We start from the raw sequence: 17,635 nt of genomic DNA, 5'->3' as shown, positions 1-17,635 counted from the left end.
AGATGTGCTGAGCTGTGAGCCAGAGCTGCAGAGTACAGGACAGGGCTGTGCTCACAGCAGACAGGCACAGGTGGAATGTGTCCCAGAGCCCTTACATTGCAAAAAAAAAAGGATTTGTCTATTTGCAAACAGCACAGAATGGAAAAGTTACCTGCTTCTGGGTGAGTTTTTCTCTCTGGCTGTTCTCAGCTTAGCAGCAGGTGTTAATTTTTAATACAGAGCAAGGGATGTTTTCCACAACTCTCTTGTGAGGGCAGTGAAACATCCCACTGATAAAATATACTAAATATGAGACATCCTCAGGAAGGCTCTGGGAATTGAGGTGCAGCTCTGGTCTATTAGATTCCTTGCCCAGCAGAAATACACTTTGGCTCAAGGATCTGGTTTTTACTGAAATCTGATGTTTTAATGCCAGTTAGCAGAGATTAGGCAAGGTCACAGGAAAAAGAATTGTCTCATGCTTACAAGCTGTTAAAATCTTTAAACTCTGCAGCTTTGTGTGGGAGGCACTGTGGGAAAGGAGTCTCAATTAAAGTTTTCAGTCTGTCAGCACCTCCTCCGTTTAGGTGTTTTCTGATGCTTCCTTTTAAGACTATAAAGAAGAAATACCACGAACTGGGTGTGGGGGGCTGGACTCCAAAAGCCCTCGTTATCCCTGCTCACTTTAACACAAAGGTGTTGAAGCTTCTGAAATTGTTTTTTACCATTTTCCACAGATCAGAGTAACGAGAATTACAGCGACCTTGTAAACTCTAGCAATGTTTTCTGGAATTTTGAAATAGCACTGACAGATACCTGTTTCTAAAATCTGTTCCTGTTGATGCCAGGAGGAGAGAAGTTCTGTCCTTTACAAGAGCTGTGCAGTTAACAGGGTGGAAAAGCTCTTGGAGGAAGAAGAAATAGCCAATATCCACTGGTGGAAAATAGCAGACATATAAATTCTGAAGAATGTCTGAAGACATCTGAATTTAAGCACATTTCTGAGGTAGTGCTGAAGTCTTAGAGGCCCAGTCTGCATTATTTCAGCTCATATAATGTGTGTATTTGTGAGCAAGTGACCTTGGCGTGGGGAGGGAGAAACAACACACAGTCTTGAAAGATTCCTTGAACTTCACAGTTTACAAATAATTGAAGTTTTACTCCAGTTCATTGTAGGGAGGGTGTCCAAATTTGCCCTAAACCAGGGCAGTGGGGAATATATACTTACCTGAAAATAATCAGGTTTTTCTTTCCTGACATGAATTTAAAAATACAGTATTAGGGACAGAAGCACTCCAGGTTTGTCTTTTTCCTTTGAATTGCAATGCACTTTTCAGATTCCACCATTTTCAGCTGTACTCCTTGGAAAAATGTATGGAGTGCTATATACACTCTAAAGGAGTGTATATTTGTGATAGCCTTTATTTTAGAAACAAACTGAATGTACTCTGATTATTTTCTTAGCTCTGTAAATAACTGTGTGTTGATGCAGTTCACAAAGCATCTACTGCTGCAAAAAGTATGTAAATAAACCATTACTTAGGAATATTTGTTGTATAACCAAAAAATATTTCCAATCTCAAAGATTCCCACTTTTTTTTTTTGACTTTTCAGTAAAACTTTTCTAAATATAATTGTAATTTAAATGTGGAGAGCAGCTTTTGACCGTGATGGAGAAGAGCTTTTTTTTTGGCCATCAGCACAAATTTCAGTAGGACTGGTAACACTCAGTTCTTCAGGCAAGGATATTCTCTGTGGGGGCATGGTGACATGTGCCTGCGTCTTAAATATAATACGTAGGCTACAAAGTGTCAGCTCACATGCTTAAATTTAGGTTTGCTGTTCCAGTGCAATGGTATAATCTTTATTTCTTAGTGCAGATTACTTGCATTAAAGGGTCAGTTGTCAGGCAAGTCAGTCTCTCAGGTTGGGGAAGTGCAGGGTATAAATAACTCCCACAAGAACTTGGGGAAGTGGTGCAGATGTGAGGAGCAGCTCTGCTGAGCCTGGCCACAGCTCCTGGGAGCTCCCCATCTGCCAGGACCCTTTGTGATCATGGCAATTACTGACGTTGTGCTTTAATAAATCAGTATGAAATCAGGGATTGCAAACTTGGACCAGCAAGGAAAGGTGATTTTAATTTTTAATTTATTTTTCAGTTCATTAGAATTCCCTTAATTTTGATTTTACGGGGGAAAAGAAGAAAAGCTCCTGGGTTTTTTTGAAGAGTCCAACTTTCTGTTACTTCTAGTTCATGTAATTTTATGATTTCTGTAATACCACAAACTGAAATGGGTGTCAAGCTTCTTGTAACATGCAGTTAATTTGCTGCTTTAGATACCAGCCTAATTGTGAGTAACATTCTCAGTGCTTTATTGATAAATAAAAGAGCCAGATTAGAAATGCATTCACACTGGTCCATTCAAACAGTATTTCTTATTTCAGGAGATTCATCATTTATTTAATGCTGCTAAAGTGAACAGTGTTGAATAAAAATATATTTAACATGTAAGAAAAGGTTAATAAATTATTTCCTTCAAATAATGGCTTACATCCCATTTAACTGAAGCAATGTAAAGCCAAAATATAATATGAGTCAGTTGTACAAATGTTGAAAGATATGTCTGTATGGAAGAAAAAAAGTTCTGTGTGCATATGTACATGCATTTAACATCTTTAGTTCTTACTGAACTAGAGTTAAGAGCTGCTTGTGTTATCTCTAGGCCAGTTACTTCCAGGTATTGTTAAAGCCCCACATGTAATGTGTTCGTTTGGCCATGAAGGAAAAATGCTCATTATATAAGTGAACACAAAGAAGGGAAAGGAGAAATAATGTAATTTTAAAGTAATTGAGAGGTCACTGTAACCTCAGTTCTGCAGCAGGGCATCGCTGCTTTTCACCAGAAATATTTCACATGCTCTGTCAAGACACTGCTGCTGGTTTTGTTTGTGTTCCAGAAGCTTCTGCACAATTTGCAAGCTGGTTAGCTGGCCCTTTCTCCTGTGTGCTGAGGATGCATTCTGCAGTTTGCTCACTTAGCTACAGAGAGGCTTTTTTCCTCTGACCTAGACTGCTAATCCCTCATTGCAGAGAGCAGCTGGGCTTTGTCTGTGCAGGTCCCTGCAGCACACGCAGCCACCCCTCTTTGTGTGCTCAGCTTTTTCACTCCCTCAAAGGGTGACTTGCTGCTTTGCTGCTCAGAAAACCCTCTTCAGTTTTGTGGAAGGCTACAATGCATGCTTTTTTTTCTTTTTTTTTTTTTATTCCCCAAAATGTAAATTTCCAAGAGCTGTTACATATGATTTCACAAGACTGTGTTTGACTAAAGCATTCCTGACATTCAGGAGGTGAAACATTTCGTGAGTCACTTTTTAGAAAGGTGATGAAATCTATTTCCATTTAAATATTAACCACTTTAGATAGATGTGTTGAATTGTATCTCTAATGGTACGATTGTGACTAAAGCAATTTTTTGTGTGTCCACACTGTATCCTCATTTAACACTGAATAGCTGGGCCTCAGTTGGTGTTAGTTAAACACATGTAGCAATGCAAGATGTTCATGGTAGTTAAAAACTGAATAGACACAAGGACAGAACAGAACAGTCCTTTCCTGATTTAGGCTTCACTGCAGTGAATGGCAAAACTCTGCCACCTTCAGAGGCAGCAGAATTTGCCTTCTCTAGGAAGATGTGATTTAAAATATTTAATTCATAAGCAAACTTTTCCAATGTATGTAATGCTGTTGATTTAAATGCATTCCTTGAATACTTGAGTTACAGTTTCTGAGGCTCTGGAGAGATGTAGCCTCACCTGGACCTTTTCCCTTTTCTCCATTTCACAACTTCCTTTTCACTCCAGTTCACTGTTTTTATTTGCTACTCAAACCCTGGTTTAGAGTGAGAAACACACCCAGGTGACATCTGGCAGACGTGGGGCTGAGTGTGCTGTTCCGCTGAGCTTGCAGATGTTCTGGAGCTTGGGATCCTGACCTCAGGCAGGAGAGGTTTGTGTGTGCAGGCTGAGGAGGCTGCAGGGGTGCAGAATGTGCCATCCCAGCAGAGACAGGATTGTGACAGGATCTGCAAGGAATAAAGGATGCGATCGTGACCCGCTCTCGTGAGCCAGGGAGAAGTGGCAGAGCTGCTAAAAGGAGCATAAGAAGATGGGTTAGAGACAACTCCTTTGTGTGTGCAAGGTAAAGGGAGGGAAATGCAGGAAACAAAGCTTCCAGATCTATAGAATATTTATGTATCTAAAGCATAGTCTATTTTAATTTGGGGATTTGTACAGGAAATGAACAATTGCTTGATAGCAATTAGCTATAGCTTGATCTTTTAATGAGATTCATATGTGAAATAAAAACCTGCACACATACAAAATGAACAGAAAAACTATTGAGCCTTTTTTGTTGCCTTAAATTGGAATTAAATTCTGTTGATGCAGCAGTTCTGATTCCTGCATTCTAGAATAGTTTCATGATAATGGGAGCAAGTGCCTTGGAACCAAAAGTCTCATGGGGTAAGGAGGGACCATTTCTTTCCCTGAGGTCTTGTTACCTGTGATGTGCCCCAAGGGATTCATCTTGTGCCTCTCTTTTAATGTATTCATAAAAACACTGAGAATGAGTGAGGTGCTGTGAGCTCATTTTCCACACTGAGGGCACCCAGACCTGGGTGTCTCTGCAGATGCACTCACAGGACGTGTGAGCTGGAAACCAGCTGGTTTGAACAATCCAAGCTGAGTTGTGATACTGATGAAACACATCTTGGGAAATAAAAAGCCAGGATATTATTATTATTCTGTGTTCTGTATTTGGAGTGGTTGTATTCCAGTCTGTAAGGCAGCAAGGACCTTGGGTTATTCTCTTTATGTGTTTGGTAAAGAATTTCAAGACTGTATCCTGTCACCTTTCATTTCTCAGAGTATATTTGCTAATACCTTCATATTTTAGCATATTTTCTTGTCTTAATCTTTTTCTGTGAACCATTTACTGCAATGCCTCACATAAACAAATACAATTGAGCGACCTGGTCTGGTGGAAGGTGGCTCTGCCCATGGCAGGGGGTTGGAATGATGTGATTTTTTAAGGGTCTCTTCCAGAACTGTTCTGCACTATTTGTCCTTCTTAATTGATTTACTATATAATCTACCATGCCTTTTGCTTTCCTTATATTTAACCTGATTATATCTATTTAATTTGTCCATCAATGTGAATTCAAAACCCTGATCGAAAAGCAGTTTCAGTGTTTGTGGCAAACTACTGAATAAAAGGAATAAAAAGGAGGAATAAAAATTCAACTATCAATTTTTATATAAAAATACAATGTTTCTGGTGACAGAAATGTTGAGAAAAATTAAGTACTCTTTTGTTCTAGAATCTCAGCACCAGATGCTCTTTTTTACAAGCTGCAGGAATTTGAAGATGTAAATGTTTAAATTATCTTCCTGTATTTATATGTAACTGCATTGCTGACACATTTTGAAACATTATTCTGTATGTACTTAAGATGAAGTCATTTCAAAATTCATAATAAATTAAAAATACCTCATTAATATGTTCTTTTATAGAATTATGGCTTGAATGGAGCTTTAGAGAGCGAGCAATATTTTGTGAATTGTTTAAATGAGAGTTGAACTCAGCTATTATGTGGCCTTGAAGATTTTTGTCTTGACTTCAGTATCTGTTAATAATGATCTTCGGTCAATATTGAGAGATGTGCTGGAGATGTAAAGAATTGTAGAGATTCCTTTTTATATTCCTAGAGATTTGAGTGCTTAATGTTGCTCAAGCTGTGTGGTTCGAAGCGTAATTGAGCAGCTCATTTTTGTTCATTATCTAAACTTTGCCATCTGCTGGAAAGCCTTTTAGTGACATTATAATTTAGTCCAGTTGGAGCTCAATTAGAGTTTCTGACTAGTCTGTTATCACCAAACAAAAACCTACACACCAAACCCTGGTCAGTTCTGTTGCTCAGTTTTTAAACAAGCTGGAATCGCTGTGACAGCTAATGCTGGGAGATTGTTTTAATTGCTGTGGATTGAAGTTTTATGTAGCAAACCAGGAGATTTCTGTGGCCACTGACACCTTTCAGCTTCGTTTTTGGATCCCATTGCCCAGCAGGATGTGTGATGCAGGGACAGGTGAGGGACAAGAGAGGAGAAGGCAGAGGAGAAGCTGCCCCTGTGAAGGAACTGCTGACCTGTGTGTGGTGAGGAGAGTTTGGGGTCTGAGCAGTTCCTGTGCAGGCAGCTGTGGGTGAGGGATGGCCCAAAGTGCTTCTGCTCAGTTCCTGCAGTGCAGGGGGGATGGAACAGGCAGCTGTGGGTGAGGGATGTCCCAAACTGTTCAGTTCCTGCAGTGCAGAGGGGATGGAACAGGCAGCTGTGGGTGAGGGATGGCCCAAACTGTTCCGTTCCTGCAGTGCAGGGGGGATGGAACAGGCAGCTGTGGGTGAGGGATGGCCCAAACTGTTCAGTTCCTGCAGTGCAGAGGGGATGGAACAGGCAGCTGTGGGTGAGGGATGGCCCAAACTGTTCAGTTCCTGCAGTGCAGGGGGGATGGAACAGGCAGCTGTGGGTGAGGGATGGCCCAAACTGTTCAGTTCCTGCAGTGCAGGGGGGATGGAACAGGCAGCTGTGGGTGAGGGATGGCCCAAACTGCCTGGGTTCAGTTCCTGCAGTGCAGAGGGGATGGAACAGGCAGCTGTGGGTGAGGGATGGCCCAAACTGTTCAGTTCCTGCAGTGCAGAGGGGATGGAACAGGCAGCTGTGGGTGAGGGATGGCCCAAAGTGCCTGGGTTCAGTTCCTGCAGTGCAGAGGGGATGGAACAGGCAGCTGTGGGTGAGGGATGGCCCAAACTGCCTGGGTTCAGTTCCTGCAGTGCAGAGGGGATGGAACAGGCAGCTGTGGGTGAGGGATGGCCCAAAGTGCCTGGGTTCAGTTCCTGCAGTGCAGGGGGGATGGAACAGGCAGCTGTGGGTGAGGGATGGCCCAAACTGTTCAGTTCCTGCAGTGCAGAGGGGATGGAACAGGCAGCTGCAGCCCCACCTGGGCAGGTGAAGGCTCGGTCACTGCTCCCTGTGCCTGTGTGTGTCCCTGTGTCACTGCCCTGTGTGATGGGAGGATTTGGGATCCAGCTCACCCCTGTCAGGGTGTGCCTCTAACCCCTCCTGAAGCTCTGCTGCATCTTGCAGTTAATGTAATTGAAGATTCTGATTTTTTTTCTGGTGTAATTAGGTATATTGTGTGGTAATGATACCCTGGTGCCCTGCAGGACTAAAACTGTGAGAAAAACGGAGTCTTGAACTCACTTGGCCTTTTGGAAGACCAGTAAAGTCCCTTAGAACCACAGAAGCACTCTGGTGTGAGATTTCTGGTTTCAGGAAACAGTAAGGAAGTTAAGCCACAGAAACCTGACTCTCGTGAATGTAATCAGGAACCTACAATATCACTTTGTGGATTTTTTTAGTTTTAACTGAACTTTCTGATGGGAGCAGCTTGCAAGAGCTGTGACTTCTGTGATCGTACTTTTCCCCTTGAAGTCCATAACAGCACATACACAGAATTCTCCTAAACTTTAAGAACCTGTGCATACAAACCTTTGTTGTTTCCTTGATACTTCATGGCAGAAAGAGAAATTAATTTCAGGCATCACATTCACACAGTGTAACATCATCATGGCTTAATGATGAATAGATTTATTTGGAAGAATGCAGTGTGATAGAATATTTCACTGAGTAATTGTCAGAGCAGCATCTCAGACCATGCCAGTGCTTCGTGTGTGCTCTGGGGCTGACCTGTCCCATGTTACCAGAATAAGAAATTAAATAAGGATTTGTCTGGAAAGTTTAAGTATTCCTAGAAATATTCTGTAAAGTCCTGGTGGACTTGTTTGTTGAAAAACAAGGGCCCAGAACCTTACCAGCAATACCAGTATGATTTGATTTTTAATTCTGGGTATGGTTTCCACAATACTTGTGTGCACATAAAAATACTCCTAATGTAGTAGAAGCCATTAAATAAGGAGAACATACAGACAGCTTATTTTAGGAGCTGCTGCCTGTCTAAAATAGAGACCTAATTGTCTTATGTAGCCAACGTAGGTTGCCTTTTCTGATTAGCTTTTCTAAATGCTTAATTTATGTGTGTGCTCTGATTTGTCTTAAAAGGAATGGTATTGTTTCCAAAGCTAAAATAACTGTCTAAAATAAAGTAGCAGGTTTTTCCTTCTTCCTGTTAAGTTACACATCTGATTTCAGGCAGATTGAGAGAAGAGAGACTTTCTGGCATACTTCAAATAAATAAATTGATTCAATAACCAGAATCTGATCATAATAATATATAATAATAATAACAAAATAGCAGATCAGTATTTTATTTGTCCCACCTGGAGTGCTGTTGCTGCTCCCTGCTGCACTGTGCTGGTAAAATCAGCTGAGAACTCCAGAGATGCACTTCTGTGCCACACAAGTGTGGATTTCTTTTTTTATCCTGTGACTACCACTTAACACCAGAATGTGCAGGAAGTAGAAATGTTGTTCTTTCCCTTTCTGTCTCCCAAATGTAAGGGAGGGTTCAGGAAAAGCACGTCATTCACAGTTGTTTTGTTTCCTGGAAATTTTTCCAGTCTGACCCAAAAAAAAAGGACAACAGTATAAATAAATTATTTTTGCTTGCGTTCAAGTGATTTGATGTTGTATTTAAATCACTCCTTGAAATCTCCATTTCAATTGGCAGATTTCTGCTGGTCATAAATAAAAGTTGTAGAATGCTGACCTGTGGGTTGTGTTGGGCTGTCTGAGCGCTTATACTGACAGCTAGGAGGATTGTATTCGTTATAATTTCTACTTTCTGAAGTAGAGCACACTCTGCCCTGCTTTTCTGGCTTAAAAATTAATTGCATGTCGTGACTTGGAAGCTGTTAGTTTTCTCTGGTCTCTGCCAAACCAAGCTATGAGAGCTGATTTTCATTAGGAAAATACTGGTGGTCTGCTTAAGTGTTCTTTAATTTCTTCCTCTTGAATTACTTAATGAAAAAGTAAAAATCTGAACTAAGGTCACTGCTCAGTTACCCAGTTATGGAAAAATAAATACTGGCTTTTTTTTTCTTCTGAAACCCTGGCACCAAGTGTCTCTTGCTGTTTTTTCTTCGCTGTTCCCTAAAATCCAGTGAGTTTGCCACTCATTAATTTCAGGAAGTTTTGAATTAATTGAAGAACAATATCTGGGCCCTTTGGGCTGAGTCCATTGACAAAGGGCCATTTCTTTGTTAAATACATCCTCAAAGGTAATTCTGCTCAGCTTGGTTCACTCAGTGACAAAATTCCAGAATCTCAGGGTTACACTCCCTGAGCTGAATGAGGAGCTGGCAGGGTTGAAGTCTTTTCCCTGCCATGTGGAAGTAGTGCCCAGGTACTGGTTATCAGAAGAAGGTAATAGTTTGTAAAATGTAGTTCCCAGGTAATATTTATCACAAGAGGGTAATAGTTTGTAAAATAAGATCTTTAGCCTACTTTTCATATGCCTGCTGATGATATTTGAAGAATTGCTTAGATGCCAGAAAGTTATGGTTTGATTTAAGTGTGTTCAATATCAGAAACTGGTTAAAAGAAAATTGACTACAATAGAGTGAACTAAGAAAGTAATGGAAAATTAATTTTTAAATTGGATTAAATTTATTAGTTCTGTTTGATTAATCTTTTGGGAGCTACATTTCTGCAGGGTAGGGGTGAGCAGACTGAAAGAGAGGCTGTCACAAAAAGTGGATTTTAGGAGTAAGGGATCTTGGATTCTGTTCTCAATTCTGTCACTGACTCACTGTGTGAGCCTCCTAAATTGCATGAGTCACTTAATGTCTCTGCCTCATTCACACTTCCTATAAAAGTGAATATTACTGACATCATGGCCAGTGTTTGACAGCTTCCTTTGCAGCTCCTCCTCCCGTGGCAGCTTTAAGCCTTTGAGGTAATTTCCAGCAATGTGCAGATCTGTAAATCCAGTTTTAGCTAAACTCTGTCCAGTATAGCTCTGTAGATGTGACCATCCCCAAAAAAGAGCTGAAGTGGGAAATTTCATTGTTAATATTTGTTGTTAAGTAACAATGAGTAAAATACTCGGAATTTAATTCATTTAACGCCACCATTCATCTGCATCAAAATCCTTCTTTATTATTATTGATGCTTATATGCTATCAAACTTTTTAAAGGACCTTTTAATTCAGTCACAAGGATTTTGAGGCATTTCTAAACAGAGTGATGAAACTCCACTACTGCTGATTTCCCCAGTTTGTGTCCTGTTTGTTACCCACCTGCCACACCACATGTAAGAGCCCAAGGTTCTTAAAGACTGAAGCTTTTTTTAAGGCATTTTTATAGCCTACAGAAATTACTTCTGGAGAACACAACGATGTATTTCATTTTGGTTCACCTGCACATTCTATCATTTCACGTTGTTCTAAGAGCTTCTCTAGAGATATTTTATAGAAAACAAGATGTGGTCTCGAGGAACATAAATATGTAAGGAATAGGAATTTTTGTGGAATCATCATGCTGTTTGTCACAGCAGCTCAAAATACTTCCAACAATTCCCTTTTCTTTTTATGCTTCCAGTGTCTTTAAAGTGTTTGCAAGCTTTTCTATATCCCACATACAAGGAGGAGAGGTCCTGGAAAATGAAATTACCGATAAACGTTTCCTATAGCCAAATAAACTCCATTTGAAGAAATGCTGAGATTTGTGTAGTATGGCTCAGCTGAAGAAAAACTCACAGTTGAATAACACTTTATTTTGGCTTTTTTCCTAACTGGCAATTACTTGATCTGAGTAGGACATCCAGGACTGCATAAATATTTTACTAGAAAGGCCATGCGTATGCGTGCTTGCATTTTGTACCTAAAAATAGTTTTCCTTGAACAGGATTCAATTCTGACTTGACTTGCTTCACTTTTAACACGGAGCAGACTCTGTGTGGAAAAACTAATGCCCTTTTATTGGCCAGCTACAATTCCCCTTGCCTGGCACTGCCTCCTTTCAACCCCTCAGGACTGTGTGCTTCCATTTAGTCAGCAGCAATATATGTAATCTATTTCTGGGCATGAAGGAATAAAGAACAGATGGCCTAGGAAATGCTTTTACAATTATTGGGCTTTTTCTTTAGTTGGAACAATGAGACATGTGAAGAGCTTGGTAGCTATCAGTAAATATCTTAAATTCCCTTTACTCATCCAAAAGCTCAGTTAGCAGATCTCTGTTTTTGTTGGAGGTGAGCGTGTTTGTGTTCACATCAAAGCTTAAGAGAATAAAAGGTTGAGATGCCACCCTCACTTTAACCTTCCCTTTGCCAATTTAACTGGTTCTTAACCCAACTTATGCCAGTAGGTTTTTACAGATGTTCTTGCTGCTGGCCCTGCTTGCTGTGTGTGTCCAGGCTGTGCACAGGAGTTCCCCTGTGTGGATTTGTCCCCTCTAGGTGTGTGTGTGTGTCTGTAGGATGGTTTTTCATCCGTGATCAGCTGTTTGCAAGCTTCTGTCACTAATCCTGACATCTGCTTTGCAGAGCCTCCTCACACCCTGTAGGTTTGCAGCTCTGTAGAGCCCCTGGATGTTTTCACTTTTTTATACTCACCTTTGCTAGTAAGCATGAATATTAGTCTTTTTGTAGAGGATATTCTGCTTGTTTGGGTTATTTTCACTGCATAATTAAGTTCTACAATTTGATTACTGTATTAAGTGTTTGATCTGGCTATAGAACGTCCCCCTCCACTTTGTGTTGAGAAGTTTAATCCTTTTTGAAAGGGTTTTACAAATTGCAAGGGGAAGAGCTGTTGCTTTTTAAACTTTTTTCTCGGAAGCTTTCTGCTGCTGTAATAATAAGATTGTCACAATAGCCAAACCAGGAAGGAATGACCCTCAGACCATGCCTGATTGGCCAGCCAAGAACCAAAACAAATGTTCAAGGAAAAAATTGGGCGTGTTGATCAGAGCGTTACACTGGTGACCAGGTTATCAAACTGGTCATCATTTCATCAGGATTTCCTTTTTCTCCCTTATACTCTTCAGATTAGATCCTTGAAATGTAAAAAAAAAAAAAAAAATCCTTTGAAATTGTGTTTTGTCTCCAACAGTGCCCTTAAAGATAGTCGTTTCCCCCCAGTGACGAGGGATGAGCTGCCACGGCTTTTCTGCTCAGTGTCTCTGCTCACTAACTTTGAAGATGTGTGTGACTACATGGACTGGGAGGTAAGAATGTCAGATATCTGTCACAACAGTGAGCACCTGCAGCTGTGGTCACGCTGTTGAAATGATCTGTGTGTGTTGATCTGTCACTGTTCTGCACTCTGTGCACGTGCACAGATCCAAAAGACACTTTTTGGATAAAACTGTCATCACTCAAGAGTCTGAGCCCTGCAAAGGAGTAAAGTTGTGGGTTTGCCCACAGAGGCTCTGGGAGTGTGTGCACATTGTCTTGGTGTCCCCATCCAGAAGGTGTTGTCTGAGCAAGGGTGTCCCAAGGCCTCACTTGCAGCACCTGCATCACTCCACTGGCTCTGGCGTGGGGTGTTCAGGATGGAATCACCTCAAGGAATTGGAATCTGATCTCTGCTCCTGGAAACAGGCACTGCACAGAATTGAGTCTCAGAACCAGCTGCTTCACTGAGCTTGCAGAGACATTCACCTTCCCCAAGCTGTGTCTGCTTTCAGAGTGAGTGTCCTGCACAGAGCTCACAAAGCCTTTGTGGTGAGGCCACAGAAATCTCTGCTCTGGTGCTGCCTGCACATGGAGCTGAGTCTGTTCTGACTGCCGGGTTCTGGGAACCCTGCACGCTTCCTCTGGCACAGCAGCACAGCAGGGGTGAAGAGGCCGATGCTGGCGTGTGCACAACAGAATATCCTGGTGGAAGGATTGGTCTGTGATGTTCCTTTCCTCAAATTATTTGGCGTTAGACACTTGCAAAAAAGAAGGCACTTGACTGAAGATGAGCTCCTCATCTCAGTCATCGTGTTACATTCCTCGTTCCTCTTTGAATCTATCTTTGAGTGGACATAAGAAAAGTTTTGAAATTGTCATGGAATAGCAGACATTATAATGCCAGAGACACCACAAAAGCTAAAGTATTTCCCTTTAATAATAACTTAGCCTGACTAAAGATTTAGAACTTCTTTGGAGAAAAAGAGACTTTCTGTTGTATTTAGACGTAAAAAATGTATATTCAATAGAAACTGCACTTGTTAGAGCTATAAGAACCATGGCATTTAGCTCTTTGCATTCCATACTCTATAAATATTATTAGGTGCTGTTTCATTGTCTCAGTAATAAACTTCTAAGATGACCCCACTATTCATCCTGAAAGCAAAGCCAGAGTTCAAAAATCCACTTTCCCTGGGAAAGACTTTTTTATCCCTGGTTTTCCCTTTGTTCTTTGGGTGACTGCGCCTCCAGTTCTGCTTCACAGAACCCAGCAGAGACCGCTGTGGTGCAGTTGCTGCTGGGGTGGGGTGGACAGCATGAAAAACTCAATTATGTGGAGTTTTTTAGTGATACTGCTGCTCTTTAATTAAAGATCAGGCAGCAAAGGAGTAGTTACAGACATAAAGACCACTTGTTTTTAAACACATGCTATTGATAGCAGTCATTCCTTCCCTAGATAAACTAATTCAGACCTGATTCAGATCCTCTCCTCATTCTTTATTACAAGATCCTAAAGCATTGCAGTTGTATGTAATTATAAATGTGAATTTTTGGCCAGACTTGAGCAGTTGCTCTTCCTTAAAATACCTTGAAGGAGGTCTTTGCCCTGGAGTTGCTGTTCTCCAGTAGGGTAAAATGTGCAGAACTGTGTGTGCTGTCTTGGTACCAAAGGCCTTTAGCCTGTGTGCACTGGTTTAAAGATTAGCTGAAATAGTTGTAGGCAGTAATGCTGGCTGAAAGGCAGCTTTTCCTTGTGGACAAAGGGGGAATATTCAGAGTTGTGGGGGTTCTTTCCTGCCTGCAAATGCAGTGACACTGGTGGCTCTCAGCTTCTGTTCTGTAGAACGGAGAAGAAAGTCTGGATCTCAATATTTTGTTGTCTTTGGAGAATATTCAGTGTTTCCATTAATGTGAATGAATTATTATGACATCAAGTAGAGAACAAACCTCCTGAGGAGTCTCCTGCCTCTGTTGTTAAATCAGAATGTCGTGTTTAGATGCTACTAAAGATGCTCAGAAAGAATCCAGAGTATTTGCTGATGTTGAGGTGCTTATCCAAATTCCCCAAGGACAATCCAGTGGGAATAATGTTATTTCTTCTCTCAGTATGGCTGGAGAGCCAGTCCAAGAGGACAAATTGATGAAGTGTGTTTGGAGCCCTGGGCAGAGTCCATCAGGGGAGCTTTGGTGTCAGAGGGGGCTTTAAAACCATTTTTTTTAGATATACAGAGAGGTATTGTGGGCAGTAATGTGGCAAGTGCCATAGGCTATTGGCAGAACAATAAATGTGATATCTACATGTTTGCTCTCATCCCAAGGTGTATGGGATTTAAAAATAATGTGTCTAAATGAATATGAATGTGTTTAAATACACAGTAAAGTCTGAAGTTTTGTAAAGGTCATTTCAGAAGTAAAATAGTGTAGTTTAATGCTATCCTTAGATGTAAGGAAAGGTCTATTAATTTAATTAATATTGTCAATAACCTAATTTTAGGTAGCCTTTGGCCACTTCCACAGCTGACCACAAAGTTGGTATCTACAAGCACTGCTTATATAAGACACAGTATTTCATGCTCTAAAACCCCACAGAAATATTTCTGCTGGCAGAGATTGCTTTTTGCCTAAGTTTTTCTCCTAATCTTGCTTTCCTCTCCCAATAGCAACAATTTAAATAGATTCCTGTCCGTGTGGGAGGCTGCAGCAGCAGTTGTGTGGTCCCTTTCAGCTCCAGAGGATACCTGTAGGCAGTCATTTCCCTAATAAATGCTAATAGGCAGACAGAACTCCAGCTCCATCTGCACACGATTGGGTTGTTTCTCTAAACTTCGCAGACAGATGATGTTGTTCTCCAGAATGCTGCCTGTAGTTTGCATCAGTGGAACACCAGGCTCTTGAGGAAGTCAGAATAAATTCCACACTGTGCCCAGGCCAGTCTTAGTGTGGATCATTTTTAATTCCCAGGACAGTCTTAGTGTGGATCATTTTTAATTTCCTTGTGTGTGGCTTCCCTTTCTTTACCTCAAGCCTGGTAGCTGGAGTTGCACAATGAAAAGCTGTTTGTCCTGCTCAGCTCAGTTGGAATTCATGCTCCACAAGATGCTGTGAGATTTTCCTCTGCTGTACATCCCTTTTTATTACACAGGGCCTAAAAGTCCATTAAAATGGTTAATTGGAAACATCCAGAGCAGTGATGCAACTTAAACGTTGCATCATACTTAATACATCACTAGTGCTCCTGCTCATGAATTATTAAACATGATCATTATTATGCAAAACACTTGGGTAGCATTTAGAATCTCATATTAATGCTCTTAATTGAAGCCTCATTAGCTTTGGCAGCTGTTCTGCCTGCAGATTGCAGCTGGTGACGGGGTGATTTTAATGGTGACAGTGTCAGAGGAGACAGGACACCTTTGGCCCCTCAGCTGGGTTTGCTCCAGCCCAGGTGAGGAGCAGAGGGGGATCCTGTGTGCACCGAGCTGACCTGGCTGTAAGTGAACACCTCAGGAAGATGCCACCGCTGCAGTGCCACCTCCTGAAGCTCTGTGTGCAGCTCTGTGTGCAGCTCTGTGTGCAGCTCAGTGTGCAGCTCTGTTAGCACTGGCAGGTTCCCGTTTGGGTTTTTCAGGGAGCTGCAGTGTTTTTCTCTGTGAGGCACTGACAGAGGTGCTCCTCTCTTGCAGGTGGGTGTCCACGGCATCAGGATCGAGTTCATCAACGAGAAGGGCTCCAAGCGCACGGCCACCTACCTGCCCGAGGTCGCCAAGGAGCAAGGTCAGTGTTGCACTCCATTTCCTGTGGCCTGGGGAAGGGTTTAAACATTCCTGTAAATCTAAAATGCAGTGTTTGACCCTGCACTGATGTCAGATGATGGAGCAATATTGAATTGTAAGAGGACTCCAGTGTAAAATGACAATTACGTGCCTGTGGCAGTCTCGTAGAGGGATTCAGTAAACTGGAGCTGGTTTTTAAGGCAGTCAGAAATGCAGCCCAGCTACAGGAAAATAAAACGTGGAGGGGTGGTGCAGTGCTGTCAGCCAGGATAGCAGTTCTGGAAAGTTCTCAGGTTTTGTGTGGCTGCTAGGCTGGGATATAAGGGAGATGCAGAATTCTCACTAATTTGTGCCACTGTGAAATTCAACAGGATGGGACCACATTCAAACCATAGATTCCTTGTTGAGGAAAGGAGGCTACAAAGCTCCAATTACTAATGAATTCAGGAAAACAATAAAGCTAACCAGGTATGCACTGGGATTCTGCCCTGTTGGGACCCTTCCTGGTAAGTGCTCCTGAGGTGGGAATGGTGAACTCTCCCTTCGTGTTTGCTGTGTTCCTACAAGAGCAGAACAGAGTGAGGAGAAGCCCTGCACAGGGCTGGGTGGCACTGAGGAGGACGAGGTGGCTCTTCAGTACCAAAACACGATGTGTACCTGCATATTTGGGGTTTTGGCTCTGGTGGGTGTTAGGGCTGTGGTTAACAGGGGTTACCTGCTCCTGTTAGGTTTATTTGGGCAGGTGGTGAAGCTGCTGTGCTGTCATGGAGGCCCCTCACATCCCTGCTCTGCTGGATCCTCAGAGAAACCTTTGGGTTTTGCCCTGTGGAGTGCAGGTTTCCCTTCTCCTAAGGTGTGAGACATGCAAGGCATGCACTGCTTTGACAGCCAGGGGACCAGTGAAGCTATCAGGGTATTCCCAGGAGGGGGACAAGAATTTCATATTTTATTTCATACTGCTTTAGTTTGGTTTTGCTAATTCAATAAAACGTGGTCTTGAGGGCTCCTTAGTGTGTGGCAGCCAAAGTATTTCAGAATTAGCAGCAGAGACTGTGCCCATAATGTGGTTAAGTGTGACGGGTAGAGGAGTGGAGGAATGTCTGTAGGAATGGTTCTAAAGCTATTTATTTGTATTAACAACTGCTGAACTCCAGTTATTTAGTCATGCATGGAGAAATAGGACTTTTAAAAATCTTGGATTATAAGGAAGTTTTGACCATTTGTCTTCTTCAAGGAGATAAAGACTTTGGGTCCCGATCAGTGTTTGGAATTCTGGATTTTTGCAGGAGGAGAAGCTGAGGTCGCCTGTTCTGTTCAGTTTGCAGAGGGTTGAAAAGGCCTCCCTGGGGTCTGAGGTTCTTGGGGGCAGTGGGACAGAGCTGCTGATCTCTGTCAGATCACCAGCAGTGGAACATGAGGAGAGGGAGTGAAGCTGCCTCAGGAGGAGTTCAGACTGGATTTTAAGAAAATATTCTTCACTGAGAAGGTAGTCAGGCACTGGAACAAGCTGTGCAGTCGTGGCATCAAGCCTGGAGGAGGCCAGGGGGTGTCTGAGCAGTGTTTTAACCGTGTGCTTTAGGTTTAGGTGGCTGCGTGAGGAGTGGGGAGCTGGACTCGATGTCCTGATGGGTCCCTTCCAACTGGAGAAATTCTGTATTCTAGTCTAAAAAGAATGTAACTACATTTAATGTAG

At 42.0% G+C, this 17,635-nt stretch overlaps 1 protein-coding gene across 1 annotated transcript in view; it reads left to right on the top strand.

Annotated features, from left to right (window-relative positions):
- Window positions 1-17,635, top strand: part of AMMECR1 (AMMECR nuclear protein 1) — a 45,856-nt gene that overhangs the window by 24,951 nt on the left and 3,270 nt on the right. Inside the window, exons 3-5 of the mRNA XM_063416603.1 lie at window positions 12,105-12,219; window positions 15,853-15,943; window positions 16,314-16,410. Of these exons, the coding sequence (XP_063272673.1) occupies window positions 12,105-12,219; window positions 15,853-15,943; window positions 16,314-16,410 (303 nt within the window). The remainder of the gene's footprint in view (window positions 1-12,104; window positions 12,220-15,852; window positions 15,944-16,313; window positions 16,411-17,635) is intronic.

The sequence above is a fragment of the Prinia subflava genome, chromosome 20 (assembly GCF_021018805.1).
Source record: "Prinia subflava isolate CZ2003 ecotype Zambia chromosome 20, Cam_Psub_1.2, whole genome shotgun sequence".
NCBI classification, from domain to species: domain Eukaryota; kingdom Metazoa; phylum Chordata; class Aves; order Passeriformes; family Cisticolidae; genus Prinia; species Prinia subflava.
This window is presented reverse-complemented; position numbering and strand designations above follow the sequence as displayed.